This window comes from Erythranthe guttata, chromosome 2 (assembly GCF_056151865.1).
Source record: "Erythranthe guttata isolate IM_541 chromosome 2, IM_541, whole genome shotgun sequence".
Classification (NCBI taxonomy): domain Eukaryota; kingdom Viridiplantae; phylum Streptophyta; class Magnoliopsida; order Lamiales; family Phrymaceae; genus Erythranthe; species Erythranthe guttata.
Genome location: NC_142534.1, coordinates 1,442,833 through 1,459,874, shown reverse-complemented (window position 1 = coordinate 1,459,874; position 17,042 = coordinate 1,442,833). Strand labels below are relative to the sequence as shown.

The 17,042-nt window shown below is 36.9% G+C and overlaps 5 protein-coding genes across 8 annotated transcripts; 2 read left to right on the top strand and 3 right to left on the bottom strand.

The window, feature by feature from the left end:
* Nucleotides 1-1,551: 1,551 nt before the first annotated feature.
* On the top strand, nt 1,552-3,134 carry LOC105957361 (uncharacterized). The gene has a single exon (XM_012981286.2). It carries the CDS (start codon nt 1,745-1,747, stop codon nt 2,930-2,932), a length of 1,188 nt encoding a protein of 395 aa, XP_012836740.2. The 5' UTR covers nt 1,552-1,744; the 3' UTR covers nt 2,933-3,134.
* Nucleotides 3,135-5,121: 1,987 nt separating this feature from the next.
* On the bottom strand, nt 5,122-7,561 carry LOC105957579 (C2H2 and C2HC zinc fingers superfamily protein). The gene is made up of 5 exons (XM_012981514.2): nt 7,357-7,561; nt 6,808-7,008; nt 6,067-6,190; nt 5,766-5,861; nt 5,122-5,673 (listed from the first exon to the last, which is right to left on the bottom strand). The coding sequence occupies exons 1-5, from the start codon at nt 7,363-7,365 to the stop codon at nt 5,327-5,329; spliced, it is 777 nt and encodes a 258-aa protein (XP_012836968.1). The 5' UTR covers nt 7,366-7,561; the 3' UTR covers nt 5,122-5,326.
* A 516-nt stretch (nt 7,562-8,077) lies between these two features.
* On the top strand, nt 8,078-9,873 carry LOC105957580 (PIF / Ping-Pong family of plant transposase). Its single transcript, XM_012981515.2, has one exon. It carries the CDS (start codon nt 8,164-8,166, stop codon nt 9,664-9,666), a length of 1,503 nt encoding a protein of 500 aa, XP_012836969.2. The 5' UTR covers nt 8,078-8,163; the 3' UTR covers nt 9,667-9,873.
* A 151-nt stretch (nt 9,874-10,024) lies between these two features.
* LOC105957581 (CDPK-related protein kinase) lies at nt 10,025-13,590 on the bottom strand. Its single transcript, XM_012981517.2, has 11 exons — nt 13,192-13,590; nt 12,137-12,267; nt 11,981-12,022; nt 11,784-11,892; nt 11,637-11,715; nt 11,290-11,559; nt 11,069-11,181; nt 10,852-10,959; nt 10,717-10,779; nt 10,446-10,613; nt 10,025-10,356 (listed from the first exon to the last, which is right to left on the bottom strand). The coding sequence occupies exons 1-11, from the start codon at nt 13,486-13,488 to the stop codon at nt 10,249-10,251; spliced, it is 1,488 nt and encodes a 495-aa protein (XP_012836971.2). The 5' UTR covers nt 13,489-13,590; the 3' UTR covers nt 10,025-10,248.
* Nucleotides 13,591-14,950: 1,360 nt separating this feature from the next.
* Nucleotides 14,951-17,015, bottom strand: LOC105957583 (uncharacterized). Of its 4 annotated transcripts, none has more exons than XR_016033497.1 (5): nt 16,839-17,015; nt 16,348-16,740; nt 16,192-16,259; nt 15,729-15,787; nt 14,951-15,267 (listed from the first exon to the last, which is right to left on the bottom strand). XR_016033497.1 is itself a non-coding variant. In XM_012981519.2 (4 exons), the coding sequence occupies exons 1-3, from the start codon at nt 17,013-17,015 to the stop codon at nt 16,203-16,205; spliced, it is 627 nt and encodes a 208-aa protein (XP_012836973.2). In that variant the 3' UTR covers nt 15,549-15,787; nt 16,192-16,202. The 4 variants fall into 4 exon arrangements, 1 of the variants encoding a protein (XP_012836973.2); XR_016033498.1 differs by lacking the exon at nt 14,951-15,267 and adding an exon at nt 15,303-15,547 and having other exon boundaries at nt 15,694-15,787; XR_016033499.1 differs by lacking the exon at nt 14,951-15,267 and adding an exon at nt 15,375-15,547.
* Nucleotides 17,016-17,042: the final 27 nt, after the last annotated feature.

Sequence of the window (17,042 nt, the reverse complement as noted above, 5' to 3'; positions counted from 1 at the left end):
TTGCACATACACAACATAACTATATTCGATATTTACTAGTGTGCGCGGAGTGTATCGATCACATAACTTACGACTACTAGGTTATGACATAAAAAATGAATATGCCTATCAGAATTCGCATTTTGTCGTACCGTTGTACTATACAAATCACGAATATATATGTACAAGTACATGCTAACGGTAGGTATAGTGTTCATATCAAACAGTTTGTAACTTGTAATTTTTTGTTAAAAAATAACTGGTTAAACCATCTAGTTTTCTTAAATTATAATTGATTTATAATTAACTATTAATTTGTGTTTAACACGTCTATGAGAGTGACAAACACAAGGTTAAAAAACAAATAATAAATTATAATATAAAGAATAAAAAGGGCAATATAATGAGGCCTGCACGTTAGCAGAAACAAACACGTCCTATGAAGAATTACCAGACTTTGTCAATCAATTTTAATCTAATTTATTTAAATAGGGATAAAATCAAAATTATTAAAATAAATTAATTGTTGATTTTCTTTGTGATACTTGTCTAATTTGATGGCCCGTCTTTGTAATTTAATTGGCCCAAACTCTGCAGGGAAAATAAAAATAAATTAATTGAAAATGAATATATATTATCCAATTATTAATCTATGGGTTGTAAATGGTTCGAACAACTAAAAAGTTATTTTATAATTAATCGAGTCCCATTCGAATAAAATATAAAATTCCAATTTTTTAAAACAATACTAATCAATTTGAGACCAAACATTTTTTTAAAATATAAATAGAATATGATATATACCTTAATATATATTTTACAAATACAAGAAGTCGAGTTGCACTCAATTGAGGTTGTCTGTAACGTGTTACGTTTAGGATCTGACATATGCAATATAATATGCTTTACAAATTTATTCGTATATCCCGCTTCTCAACTATCAATTATTAATTTAATTTATTTGAAATATTATTGTTTTTATTTTATTAAACAAAATAAAATAAAATAAATAAAATGTGCAAATTAGAATAGAAGTTATTAGAGGTGGTAATCAACATATTAAATTGTCACGCAAGTGTCAATAAGCCCAAACTAAATTTAGGGTAAATTACAACCACACCCTAAGGTATGGTCAAATTACGAAAAACCCATCTTGTTTGAGTAATTACAACGACCCCTCAACTATAAATCATCTTACACGTCTAACCTTGCGATGTCAAATTTAATGGAATCTTCTAGATTATATATAATATTCTCAATTTTGTACCCGTTTTATCGTATTCAAGCTCCATATTTTGAAACAAGATGATCATAAGATGCGTCTTTTGGCTTGAAAATTTCAGATTACGGTGCATCAGAAACTTCATTTTTGCACAAAACAAGTACAAATTAGAGAACATTCAACGTAATCTGAAAGATTATGTTGAATTTGACACCATAAGGGTGGACGTGTAAGAAGATTCATACTTGAGGGTGACAATTGTAATTATCAAAACATAAGGGTTTTTTTCATAATCTAACCATACATCAGCGGTGTGGTTGTAATTTACCGTTAAATTTAAATTAAAAAAAAATGTCAATAAGCCCAAACAAAACCATCAAATCTGTGATCAGCAAAGAGGCGGCGGCGGCTCCTCCACCATAAGTCAAATTTCCGCCCTTCCTCCTCCCTTCCCCCACCGCCAACATATATATAAACAAACTCAACAATCCATTTTCTTCTCTTCTTTTTTCACACACAACACACATTAACTAGTTAACTAAAATGGAGACGGAGGTGATGGCCCCCTCCTCCTCCACCTCCGCCCCCCCCCCCTCCGCCGCCGCCGCCGCCGCAGAATTCAACTTCGACAGCACGTGCACCACGCCGTACATAAGCGCGTCCTCCAGCCCCCAGCGCTTCCCCACTACCTTCTACAGCCTCCCCGCCAGCCCAACCCGCATCTCCGCCTTCTACCACCAGTTCCACGACGGCGCCGCCGCCGCCGCCGACGACTCCATGTCGTCAATCCCCTTCCACTGGGAAGAAAAACCCGGAACACCCAAATCCACCGCCGCCATCAGCTCCACCGCCTCCTCCAACTACGGCGACGCTGATCAAGAACTGAACGACGCCGATTTCGCCTTCGACTTCAGCGGCCACTTCAGCTCCTTACCCGCCGACGAACTCTTCGACGGCGGCAGAATCAAACCGCTGAAACCACCCCCAAAGTTCCTGTACGACCAAAACAGACCCCTGGACTCTCCTAAATCACCAAAATCACCCAAAAACTTCATCATTGAGGCATTTTCACCCCGCAGAAACAGACCCGCCGACGATTTCGACCCCTTCGCCGCCGCCATCGATCAAACCCGCAAAGAAAAACTCCAAGAGAACAAAACCGACAAAAGAGGAAGAGAACATTCTAGAACAACAAACAATAACAAAGGTTCAAGATCCGTTTCCCCACTCCGAGTCTCCGATCTCTTATTCGACAACGACGACGACGACGACGACGAACACGAACAACAACAACAACAACAACCCACTAAAACCAATCCACCATTATTATCTTCCTTCTCTTCATTCTGGTACAAAAAATGGAGGATCAAAGACCTCTTACTTTTCAGAAGCGCATCCGAAAGTCGGGCCAAAGACGAAGATGAACTCAAGAAGTACACTATGTTAAGAAAACCACCTCCGCCGCCACCGCAGGAAGAGGTGAAGAACTCGAGTTTCAGATCGACGGAAAGCGTGGGATCGGTTTCGAGCAGGAGGAGGACATCTGGGCCGGCGATATCGGCGCACGAACTGCATTATACAGTAAACAGAGCGCTGTCGGAGGAAATGAGGAAGAGAACAACGCTGCCGTACAAAAGAGGGTTTCTGGGTTGTCTAGGGTTTCATCCGACAGTTTCTGAAATGTCGAAAGGAATTGCGCCGATGTCAAATGGTTCTTTGTCTCGTGGCTGATTCATTCATTCATTTCTACGTTGATTAATCTCTCTGGTTTGTGCTTCTTACAAGAATTTCTGTTTTTTTTTTTTTTTTTTTTTTTTTTTTTAGAAAAAAATATTTTTAACTATTATTTATTATACTGTAATTGAAGAATAATACTTTGTTTATATGTATCAAAACAATTCTATTTGATGACGTAATGTTAATTTGTGGAAGACGAACTATTCTACTTTAAATTGCTTACAAAATTCAACATGTTATTGATATTAGCAAATAGAATATATTGTCACAAAAATAATGAGTTTTAGGGATTTATGTAATAAAAATAATGCAATGATTTTTTTATTTTTTTTCAATAATCATGGTAAATATAAGAGTGCCACATGCAATAAAGAACTACGAACGTGATCAGTCACAAAAGTCAATGAGGTTTAGCCATTCACAGAATGTTGTTGTCGTGATATCATTGGCTTTTCGCTGACCAGTCTTACACGTATGGGGGTATAATCGTCAATAAAATCTTTTTATATTAATCACAAAATGAACAAAAAAATTCTCTAGTATCTTTAGAGAAGTCGGTGAATTTAATTTAGGGTGAATTAGGGCCACATGAAATAATGTTAAATTATGAAAAAACTACTTCTGTTTGGGTAATTGCAACTATTTTCTTTAATTATGAATTTACTTGTACGTGCATCCTTACGGTATGAAATTTTATGAAATATTCGAGATTATGTCAATATTCTCCAGTTTGTACCCGTTTTACCCCATTCGAACGACACATTTTGAAACAAGATGATCATATGATGTGTCTCTTGGCTTGTAAATATCAAATTGTAGTGTATCAGAAATTGCATTTTTGCACAATATCAGTACAAACTAGAGAACATTCTATGGAATCTAGAATATTCCACTAAATTTAGCACCGCAAAGATGGATATATAAGAAGATTTATAGTTGAGGGGTGATTATAATCACCCAAACAAAAGGGATTTTTTGTAATTTGACTTTTTATCTGGGATGGCCGTAATTATGAAGGGTTATTAAATTTTTGTTTCAGAAAAACAAAAAGAAAAAAGAAAAAAAAACAACAGTTGTTCTTTCAAGGAAAAGTTGGAACCAGCAAACATTGCTCTAATTAGCTTTTTATGATGAAAAGGTTAATAATGTTCCATAATGCAGGAAAGGAATTCAAATTTAAAATCCTGTAATTGTGCTAACTTTTAATTTACACGAGGAGAATATTCGATTCCACCAATTAGATTAAGAGGATACATGAACTTAATTCATTACACTAATGGTGGGTGTAATCATTTAATCCCAGGGTGTTAGATTCATTAATTATTCTCTTAATTATGACACCTGATACATCATATAAAGTCTCTTATCTAGTTTACAGCTCAAAAAATTACTTTCTTCCTTGGTAGGGGCGGAAATCGAACAAATCGAAAAAAGAAACTGGAAATCAAGATTTCAGAATTCTGAATGAAAAAAATAGAGTCTAAAATCGAAAAATATTCGAATCGAAATCGTCAAAATTCAGTTTCGTTCCCATTTCCAACGGTAACATCGTTGTCAACAGTCGATTTCATAGTCGTAAATATATAAAATTTTAAAATAATAATGAATAGTCATCAGCAAAGCCTCTCGTTTTCACTCTGTTAATTTATATTAAATTTCCCACCCACCCCCACCCCCCAAAACACCCACCCACCCCACCGTCAAATGTTAACTGGTCAAGAAATGAGTAGTAGACTCTGAGAAAACAAATTATTAATATTTTGGAATTGGGATATTGGAAAAGTCTAAGCTGTTGACCAGTAGAAAGTTGACATATGGTTCAATCTGTGGATAATGTGGGCATTTTGTGAAAAATTATTGATTTTGGCGGTAAAATTGTGTTTCAGGGATGAAATTGATCGAAATCAAAAAATACATGGATGAATCTGACTATGACTGCAAAGTTTAGGGACCATAAAATGAATAAGTCGGTCAAATATTAATATGTCATATCTTGTTATTACGTGCTATAAGTACTAGACTCTGGTTTACATGACAAGAACAAAAATTAGGAAATATGTGGCAATAATGAGGTTTATTAATTCTTTTTTTCCTGACAAAATTGACTACAAAATTAAATGTCAGTGTGAAACGTTGACATATATAACAAGATTACTGCAAAAATTTCAACACGTGCGACACAATTCAGAAGACAAAACAGACCCACCACCACCACGTGCCGTCGTCATCTTATTATTACTCAAAATCCTGTTTTTTTTTTTTTTTTTTTACTGGTCTGAGAAAAAGAAAAATTGTAAATCTTTTTTCTTACTACAAAATAAAAAATAGTTATTTAACATCAATCATTCCAATGCATGAGACAGAAGATTCTGGAATCAAAATGCCACGTCAGTGCCTGTAAAGACCAAGCAAAGGTTTCTCTCTCTCTTCAACTCTTTTCCGAGCAGCCTCCCTAGCCTTGAGAGCAGCTGCTTCCTCTTTCGACATAGCTTTCGGCTTCTCATCGAGCCTTTTTCTCTTGACGGCAACCGATGATGTGGCGCCTTTAACGGGTCTCATTGGATTGAGTGGCTTCGATACCACACGCCCGGGTGGGGGCCCACTTTCAGAAGTTGAAGTTGAAGCAGTTTTACTTTCGGTAACTGATTGTGGCTTCCCGAAACTGGGTTTCTTTTGGATAGTCCCTGAAGAATCTTGAATTGCTAATAGGGCCTCTTCTTGCGCCACCCATTTACCTGCTCCGTTTGAATAACAACCGTTAGAAAGCAGCATATGAATGAAGAATCTTGTCGGTAGAGATTATTACGGAAAATGTATATATATATACCTAGAGCATCTGTATAGTAGAAGCCGGAGTTAGGGTCGTAGTAACAACTTGTCTTTTGGTTATAGTAGTATCCTGATGAACTTTCGTACTCCCATTCTGCCCGTCATAAAGAAAACGAACAAGACAATCAAATAAATTGAACCAAAAAAAAAAAGTCGAGAAATAGCAATTATGTTTAATGATTTATATTATTTTATCATGATTTGAAAGTGATAATTTTGAGCAGTTGGTCGGTGTACGAAAGTCATTTCATATGACGAAACTAATTAATATATACAATTAAACAACAAGTTTTTATTACCTCCAGGCATAGAGGAACCATGACCAGTTCCTTCGTCATTATCTTCAGAAACGAGTGCTTGTGCATTCGACTCTCGTGCCTCCTTAAAAGTAGCTAAATCCTTCTGATAGCTGCGCTTCGCTTTCTGACAGACAAACAGTAATTGTAAGAGAACCGGAGTAACACAACACCAAATAAACAGAAGTAGATGTTCTCTAGAATATCACCTCCAATACATAAACAACCGAGGTGCTTTAATTTAGATAGTAGCTGAATATCAGAAGAAGAAAAAAAACGTGTATACTGAATATTGTTAGGCCTCGTTTGGTTGGGAAGATTAGCCATGATTAACTAAATAATCGGACTTTATTTGATGTTTGGTATCCACAATAACTTACTGGGTCGACCCACAAATTTTATGTTATCATGGCTTATCTTGCCTTGTAGGCATCTTTTTTCATTGGATCTTCCGAAGTCCAATAATACAATTGGGTTTCATTAGATTATTTAATCTTATCTTGGCAACCAAACGAGGCCTAATAATTTGGACATAGCTACTTGTGAGTGGGGTAAGGCCTTTAAGCATAATAACCAACGAATAAACTTAAAACATAAATTCATCTCGTAAGCATGCATCATATAGATATCTAAATGGCATAATCTCTTAACGACTGTCACAAAAACCGAGATAATTAAAATCACAAACATTAATATTTTAGATATTATGCTAGACAACTATCGGGAAATTTATAATTTACTTACGGATTCTATCTGCTCCAGGACCCGAGCTGTTTGCTTTTCTTGTTTGTCTTTCGCAGCTTTATCTTCGCGCATAGTATTAAGCCTCTTTGTGACATTTTCTTTGTGTTTCAGTCCAAGCTCGTGGTTTCTAATGCTGGCCGGATTGTTCGATATGTAAATTTTGCAGGTGTCACACCATTTGTTACCCTGACTTACCCAGTACTGCAAAATAGACGATAACCGAGTTTTCAGATCAAATAAACAACATAATGCAAAATTACGATGATCTATGAAGAAGATCATCTTATTCTCTCGAATATGAACAGAAATTTTGGGCTGCAAATTTGAAAAATCTGGTCAAAATTATCAGCACTTGAAAATATTCTACGTGGAGTGGCTAAAAATCGGATGTTCGAAAAAGCTGTTTTCCATATGATTACGATTCGTTAAGTACAAGGAAGGATTAAACAATTTAAATATAAGAAAAGCTACTCGTGAAATGCAGATTTGGAATTCAAATTGAAAATTTCGCAAATGAACAAAAAGTAATGTAATTTATGCTCGTAGTACCTCCGTCATGGCTGCAAATAAACTTAATCTACTTCAGGTTTCAGAGAAGCAGCAAATGCAGCACTTGAATTTCAAGGATTCGATTGATTTTTCCTCTTCCGGAATTCGAAGTTCTTGACGCTTCTCAAAAAACCCTAAATCTGGGATTCTTTTTCCCCCTTTTCTCTGTTCTCCCTCGCAAAGTGACGGCGTTTTGAACTCTAATGATTTCATTTACATTTTACTACTATTTAGGGTAAATTACAAAAACCCCCTTAACTTAGATTAAATTACAAAACCACCTTCACCTATTCGTAATTAAAGTTTGTCCCGTCTTACACTAACCCCTTACGATTTTGATTTGTCATTGGTATTTTTCCTTTTATTTCGAAAAATAGACTTTACACAATTTCAGATATTTTCTTTTATTTCTTACTTATTTAATAGAAGGTAGTACACATTTTTATGTTAAAAAACTCGATCAACAGTTAATCAGAACGAAATTTTAGTTATTACAGATAGGTGAGTGTGTATTTCATTATTTAGCCTAAGTTCAGAGGTTTTTTTGTAATTCCCTACTATTTATATATTACAATTAGAGTATGATTATGGCTTATCCTCAAAATTAAAGTCCACGTTTGGTCAACGATGTATCTTTACATTTTATTCCTCATCCATAGAACAAAAAATTTAAAATAAAAATAAATTACAACTATGCAAATTTGCAATCAATTGTAATACAACATTTAATTTACTTGAGTTTTAATTTTAAACCTTTAATTAAAAAATGCAGCTGCCACTGCAAGCAGCAATTAAAAGCTCCACCGTATGCAATCATCCAACTATCCCAAAACGGTGTCGTATTGCCGTCGTCGTCTCCTTTTTTCTGCCGATCTAACATCTGCTCTCCAGAACTCAACACTTTCTCTCTCTAGGGTTTTCATCTCCCCCAAAATTTTCACAGAAATCAGACCTCAATTCTCACCGGAAAAAAACATGGATCAGTCTTTCCTAATGATGCTATCGAATCTCCTCCACCTCCACAACTACCTGGACCCCACCACCTCCCCCATCCTCTCCTCCACCACCCTCTCCTCCTCCGCCGCCGACGCCACCTCCACCTCCGCCGCCCCCCTCCTCTTCTTCACCCTCGCCTCCGTCCTCTCCTACCTCGCATCCCACCCCCCAACCAAAAAAACCCCCAAACCCTCCTCCGCGTCCCCCTCCTCCTCCTCCGCCGCCGTGAAACCCCCATCGGAATTCTCCGTCGCCGCCTTCCGCGCCCTATCCACCGAGCACATTTGGGCCATGGAAGCCCCCCTCCGCGACGCACAGTGGCGATCCCTGTACGGCCTCTCCTACCCCGTCTTCACCACCGTCGTCGAGAAACTCAAACCCTACATAACCCAATCACAGCTCTCCCTCCCCTCCGACTACGCCGTCGCCATGGTCCTCTCCCGCCTCTCCCACGGCCTAACCCTAAAAACCCTAGCTTCCCGCTACTCCCTCGAACCCTACCTAATCTCCAAAATCACAAACATGGTCACGCGCCTCCTAGCAACCAAACTCTACCCCGAATTCATCAAAATTCCCGTCTCACGCCGCCGACTGGTCGAAACAACACAAGGGTTTCAAGAGCTGACATCACTCCCGAACATGTGCGGCGCCATCGATACAACTCCAGTCAAGCTCCACAAAATCAGCCCCAACACCCTCAACTCTTCAATGTACACCTCTAAGTACGGATTCCCATCGGTTCTTCTTCAAGTTGTTGCAGATCACAAGAAGATATTTTGGGATGTTTGCGTAAAAGCCCCCGGTGGATTCGACGACGCAACCCACTTTCGAGACAGTTTACTATACAATCGTTTGATTTCTGGTGATATAATTTGGGACAAGGCGGTTACTGTTAGAGGGCAGCCAGTGAGGCCGTACATAGTCGGGGACTGGTGTTTTCCAATGCTGTCGTTTTTGCTTACTCCGTTTAGTTACAACAGAACGGGAACCCCTGCACAGAATGCGTTCGATGAGGGTTTGATGAAGGGGAGAAAATCTGTGGAGGAAGCTATTGGATTGTTGAAAGGGAGGTGGAAGATTTTGCAGGATATGAATGTGGGATTGAATCATGCTCCTCAAACAATTGTGGCGTGTTGTGTTTTGCATAATTTGTGTCAGATTGCGAGGGAGCCCGAGCCGGAGATTTGGAAGGAGCCGGAAGAGAATGGGCAGCCGCCTAGGGTTATGGAGAATGAGAAGAGCTGTTGTTATTACGGGGAGAACTTGAGGCAGGTTTTGGCTGATGATTTGTATCAACGTCTTTCGTCAAGATAATCAAGAAAGGTCATTTAACGACTTGCATCGTTTTTTACTAACTGAAATGTAGCCAATTGTTGACCCCTTTTTTTTCCGTTCTGTTGGTAGTAATAACTGAGACAAGTTAGATTTTGTTTTGGGTGATATGAAATTGAAAAGGAATGTAGCTGATCAAATTTGTTGCTCAAATCCGGTGCTGAATGAAATGCGTTTTTTTGTGTTGTATGTTTATGAATATTCGTATTTGCTGATAGTGTTGTATGTTGGTTTAATTTTGATGAATTATTATGGCTTGTGTTGCTAGACTAATTTCAGACGTATATCGACTATCGAGTATACGTCTTTTGGTTCTCTCTTGATTCTTAGGTAACAAAGATGATGATACGGTCTCATTTTGTGGACCTCCTACAAATTAATTTCTGAATTCGACAATTTTGGAACCTCGTTCGCTTGTAGTAGTTACAAGTTACAAGTTCCTCAAGCACACGGTGTAAAAAATGTGGTAAGGAATATCGGTTAAAATTCTTGGCAATATGATATTTACTATAGTCGAAAGAATTATTTATTTCGGTTCTGTCTTCATCAAGAATTCGGCGTGTTTCAATGCAATAGTTTCACAAAGCCATGAAAGTTGAGTTTCCCATCACAGTGCCTTATCCACTCTCGAAGAACGGTATGAACCGGAACAGAAGGACTAAGCCCCAGTTCCTGCAAATCACACACATACGACATTAAAACACGTTGTAGAAAATAAAATAAAATAAACGAAAAGAAATAAGAAACACGGAAAATATTACTGATGCTAGTTCATGGATAACAATTGCCCTGTTTCCATCTTTCTCAAATATCTCGTACGCAGAGCGAGCTCGTTTTTCCCAATTGTCGAGTGCATCCATTTGTCGGACACTTATAGCAGCTGTACAGAACTCTCCAAAATACAGCCTTCTATATTGCAGTGCGTTTAGCTGCATTTGAAATACGTAAAGAAAAACGGGCATTCCTACATTAATTTCAACCACATATAAAAAATAAAAATTAAAAAATTAAAAAAAAGAATGGTGTTATTACAGGATCAAGGAAATCAAGAACACGAGACCCGTTAACTGCAGCTGTAGCATTTTTCGTCAACGCCTGCTCAAACCAAAACGATAGCGAGAATTTTATTTATTTATTTAAATCACTTATTATAATTAAATTACATACCATTTTGATGGTCTGAAGAGTAATGCCTCCATTTGCATCTGGACACAACAAAGAGAATTGCTCCTTAAGATAAAAGAGTTCATCTTCTGTTAATGTCTTCGACAAGGCCTGTAAGAAGTTGTTAAATACAGTTATCGCTTTGTTACCAACTTTAACCGGAAAAAAAACACAAACTTTTTGTATTCTTTATTTCAAAATCTAGGTTATATATACACACCCTTAAGGCAGCCTTACGCAAAGATGACGATCGCATATACTCTTTCATGAGTGTCAATATAAGAACATCAATCAGGAGTTTGACTTTAATGTGATTTCGTATCCACGGATGACCTGCAAAACCGAACATTTTATCTGCTCAGGATAAAAATTAAAAATAATAAAAAAATAATAATAATTAAATTTATCCGGCTTAATTCTCCGGCGAAAGAAATGACTCACATAAAGCCTGAGCAGCAGTTATTCTTCTCTTAGGGTCTTCACACAATAGGCGCCTCACAAAATCCTTTGATTCGCAAGAAACCGAAACCCAATCATTTTCTTCAAAACTTGGATCAGCTTTTGTAACTTCTCGAAAAGGGCGGGTCCCACATAGAAGAATATACGCTATAACACCTGTACTCCATATATCTGTCTCTCTACCGTACGATCTTTGTAGAATTTCGGGCGCAACGTAATATGCGCTTCCAACAATTTCAGTGAGCTTTTCGTCTGTGTTTTTTGAAGTTTCGTAATACTCGAATTCTCTTACATAATATAAAAGTAAGGAAAAAAAAAATGAAACTAACCTGGTGTGAGAAAAACCGATAGTCCAAAATCAATAGCTTTTAACTCGGAAATTTCATCGTTGGATGTGAATATAAAATTCTGGACAATGAAATAAAATGCGGTTACTTTAATAAAACGAACTATTTTATTGGTATAAAGTTACTTACCTCTGGTTTAATATCGCGGTGCACTATGCATTGGAGATGGCAAAAAGCTACGACATTTAGAATCTGTACAATAACTTCTTTTGCATTATCTTCCGAGTATTTCTCGTTTCTAGTAAAAGTAAGTGATTACGTAAAAACCCGATCATGCAAAGAGAAATAACTAAGTAATGAGAGAGTTACATTATCAAGAAAAGTACCTCCTTATTATCTTATCTAGGAGCTCTTCCCCCTCACACAACCTATAAAAAAACACGAGCAGTAAAAAAAGTTTGCGATTCATAAGAATAAAAATCGAGCTATTTTTTAAATCAGATTTGCGAATCGTCTCAAATCATTCTCGATTACTTGCTTACTCCGTTACTATATAGACATTATCAATGTCTTCATATGCATCGTAAAATTGTACGGTATTAGGGTGTCCCGTCAATACACGCAATATTTCGACCTCTCTTCTAACGGCTTCGATAGCAATAGCTGTTGTAACCTGTTGAGAAAAAAATCAAGATATTCGAATAAAAACCAAACAAGAAAGAAAAAAAAAGAACAAAAAAATTTCAAAGCACACGAGCTGAGAATGCTTTATTTGCTTATATTGCTTAAATCGCGATATTAGCTACCAAAACTACTATATAAGAAAAGAAAAATAATTTTAATATTTACGCTAACGAGCATCGGTATATGTGACACTTTCTACACGTTTAATATTAGTTCCTTTATTTTGTACACACTTGGTTGAAATATCTAGCTGTTTTATGCTTTGAATAGTCGAACTCGAGAAAACTATCGGTTATGCAAACTCAACCACTTCTTCCTCACCATTACTTCGGAGGAGCCCCTTTGTCGAAGCAATCGATCTAACCGTGACAATGTACTTAAGAAGTGGTTTTAATAATCGAAAATTCACACCTCAGTAGAACCTCGATAAATTAATAACCTCGCTTAACTAATAGTTTCTTCTGGTCCCGATTCCCGATTCAGTAAGAACCAACTAAATTATTAGTTCGATAATTTAATATTTCGCTAAATTAATAGAATTTTGCTAGTCCCGACTGTATTAATTTATAGAGGTTTAAGTGTACATCACATTTTCTTGCGAAAGGGACTATTCAAATAATCAAGACGACGACTGATCGTCACCCCAAAAACATCGAAACGAACACTAAAGAAACATGTTCTTGAATCAGGAGAGTGAATTTTTTAAATGCTAGCTTGCCATATGAGCATTTATTTATTTATATATAAATTGCTGACTTGGCAATTCTAGATTGTAGCCAGATGATCATTCTCATTAAACCATATATATGATTGCAATTAAAATTAAGTCCAAAAACATTTATGGGTTTTTTAATGTAGTTAATTAATCAGGATTAGCAAATTTAAGTCAAGAGATTAGCAAATAATTACAGACCTTAGATTTGGGAATGATCTTGACAGCAACTTTTTGGGCTTTAAGCTCACCCTTCTTGGCAATGGCGGAGCACGTGTACCCAAAATGCCCCTGCCTCACCTCATCCATTATTTTGAACCTGCTCGCAAACTTCGTGGAAAAACCAAATCTCTTATCCAACTCCGTCTTCTCCTCCGCCGCCGCCGCCGCAGACGGCGTTAGCGTGGTGGTTGGCGGCGGGTTTGAATATTCGGAGGGATCTCTTCTGGCGTAAGGGTTGGGTTTGGGAGGTGGTTTTTTGGAGGCGACGATTCCCATGGCTTCTTAGAGTGAAAAAAAAATGAGGGATTATTTGCAGCGGGGATTACTTGAGGACGACGATGGCTACCTAGCTTTTGTACTAGGAAAGAAACTTCTGTTCTTGATTAAAATTTGCGCAAATTACGGCCATAACCTTCAGTTATGGTCAAATTACGAAAAACCCCATTTGTTTTGGTATTATCTTATGAAAATACCCTTCCATAAGTAAATTTATTAATTTAGGGATGTTAAATTGGCAAAATCAAACCGAAATTTCGGTACGCTGGCATTTCATATCGTTTACCGAACTGAATATACGATTTGGTTCGATAAATTACCGAATTACATGAATTTTATGTAAAAATATTTCAAATGAGGGGTGGCTGTAATTTCCCAAATAAGAGGGATTTTCTTATAATTTGATCATACTTCAGGGTGGGTGTCTGTAATTTGCCCTTAAAATTTAACCAATACTGTCACAAATTATGAGCGTAAATTACAATCGCTTACCTAAAGTGAAGTGTAATTACGGAAAAAAATCAAGATAAGGTAGCCCGTTTGGTAAGCATCTTACAGTTATGACTATTTGGTTATAGGTTCGATATAGCAGTAACTATCCTCCTTTATCAAGAAAAAAAATTGAAAAAATTCTGTTGTTTTTGAGGAATGTTTGTAAATTTCTTATGTCCACCCCTATTGTGTATAAAAATGTGTTAATGTAAGAAATTTATAAATTAGAGCAAATATATGTAGTTATAGAGAAATGATGGGATTTTTTTATGGGTCCCGTGGTGCAATTAATGTTAATGTAAGTAGCAAAATTCTCCAATACATTGCTAGCACCGAAAATATGGTTGCAACACAATCAATCTAATGTATATGAAATAAATACACTAAAGTTGAGCCCGTATTTATTTAAAAAAAAAAAAAAAATTTTTGCAAGATTATTTAAGTGTATATTGAGTAAAGAATCTATCATTATATATTTGCAAACAAATTAAGAAACTTAATAAATAGCCTCCTTTTAATTGAAAAGTCATATTTGCCCTTTTGAAACTTTGAAGAAAGATAAAATAGTGGTACAAACAAATGAGCTTGAATTACTCAAAAAATAAATGAGCTTGAACAAGTAATGATATAGGGAAAAATTGGTTAAAACAACTATTATAATCTTGAAATTCTAATCTGATACTTAATACGTGAAAAACAATTGGTTAAAACAACAATTATTTTGAAACGGAAGAAATGAATTTAAATTCTCAATCAATATAATTTGTCTCGCCTCACTATCCTCGGCACATTGACCAATGTCAATAGGTTGAATTTAAGTCCATATTTAAAGTATTTAAGATCCCAAAAACTATCTTATCAAATTGGGAATATATAGATACGTCCAATTAGGTATAATCACGTGAAATCACGTGCAAATCACATGAAATCAGATTTTAACATAAAAATGAACCCACATTATTGCTGGGAGTTGTTAAAATCACGTTAAATAAATCCTTAAAATATGCAAGAATGTTTTGTAATAAAATAACCCACATTAGATATTTTTTAGAGAAACTAAAGTAGCATAGTGAGAGTGACAAGAGTAACCCGCAAGGGTGGCCTAGCGGTTGGAGCAAGAGAGCTTGGGTCAATTGACCCAAGTTCGAATCCCCTTGCCAACGGTCGCTAGGTCGAGTTTGTCACACATGGTTAGCCTAGTGTGGTTTACATCTCTCGTATGGTTTGCAAGCTATTATACGAGAGTGTAGGTTTACCCAGTGCACCTATATGGTTGGCTGCGGGTTCCTGCATTACCAAAAAAAAAAAAAAAAAAAAAAAAGTGACAAGAGTAACGCTGATTTCTTCGATAATGACAAATGTCACATTCTACCTAATACACAAATTAGTGCACATTAAGCAAACAACTCAACCATGATTTATAATTGCATTTTAATTATTAAAAAAAACCATGATTTATGAATTATTTGTGTGGAAATGGGCCCGAAGGATTTGTTCATTTTCGTAATGGGCCCAAATCTCGATCCACTTGACCGTCCATCTTGGGTAGTCAATTATGTCCGTCCATCTGGTTCCAAAGAAATAATTCATTTAAATTCTACACCATGCTTGAATTTTCGTATTCAATCCACCAAAAAAATGGTCGAGATCATACAATTTTAACACGTAACCATACAACTTTTAGACATTACGAATTGACAAATCGAGGCTAACCTCCAACGGACAGTCGAGATCAATCGATTGATTACCTGCGATCATCTTACAGCAAAGCACCATTATTCGATAAGATATATGTGATGAGTAGCACCTACGAAACAAAGAGCAAGACGTTCAATTTACATGCGGACAAAACATAAGGTTGTATTGCTCACAGCAACGAAAAAACTCCTTAAAAAATTTCCGGATACAATAATAATACAAGAAAAAGAAAATCATTTAATTGATTTTTACTATTTGTGTAATACGGGGAAAATTGTTAATCGAATTCTGAGTTACACTAACGTACGACATGTGTAACTATATGGAGCCTGTGGCTGCGACTGAATATTTAAATACGGAATCTCTTATTTTTTCCAGGTCCGACATTTATAGTCGAACTTCGATAACTGGTGATTACCATTTTAGACGCATCCATTACAAAAAAAAAAATGTCGTATTTCAATCTAAAGCTCAGATCATTCGTACGAAGAAGTATGCAGATTTTCAACATACCAGTCGTCAAATCAAACACTGTCATTCAAAACAACGTTGGGATCTTCTTCGTCGGAATCAAATTCCACCTGCAATAAAAACGATCAAAGCCATAAGTTCGTTAATCCGATTTCTCGAAAACTTATACCAACACTAACATATACATACTAAACCGACATTTTCGTCCTTGAACCATCTGCCACGGCCGTCGCGCTTCCATCCGGCTTCCGTGAATTTGAGTTCCCTCTCGTTACGCTCCCGATAATCCAACGGCTGCACATGTACAACAACCGTCTCGTGTTTTTCTTCAATTTTAATTGGATTGACGGTTTCCGATTTCACCTCCTTTCGAATAAATTCACCGGAAAAGACCTCGGAAGTAGCTTTACGTGTTCGTTCAATCAAGGGTTTGCTCGATGTTTTCCACGGTTTAATCGAAGCAGAGGAGGCAGAATTGATGCTAACAGAACCAGAAAATGCTAATCTTCTGTTAACTTCCTCTTCCCTAGCTAATTTTCTCTCTCTATGCTTCAATTCAGCTGATCTATGGCGTGCGCCATTCACATGTGTCTGTACAAAATAAAAATAAAAAATCCCCAAATTTTTTGAGCAATCAGAAACGGCGTCGTAAAACGGAAATGAAGAATGTAAATTCAACGTGATCTTACTGAGAGAGTTGTTGCGGTGTCGAGAACGGGATTGTTAGGGCAAACGAGGCAAGCGAATTTGCCGCTGGGGAGCTTCTTGTAGAGGGAAGCTTCGACGTTTTCGATTAGCAAATCGTCGACTCTTCTTTTCCGGTGCTGCGCCTCCCTCCCCCAGCTATCGCCGCCGAACACGCTCATCGGAAAATAATTGGGGCAAATTTCCGG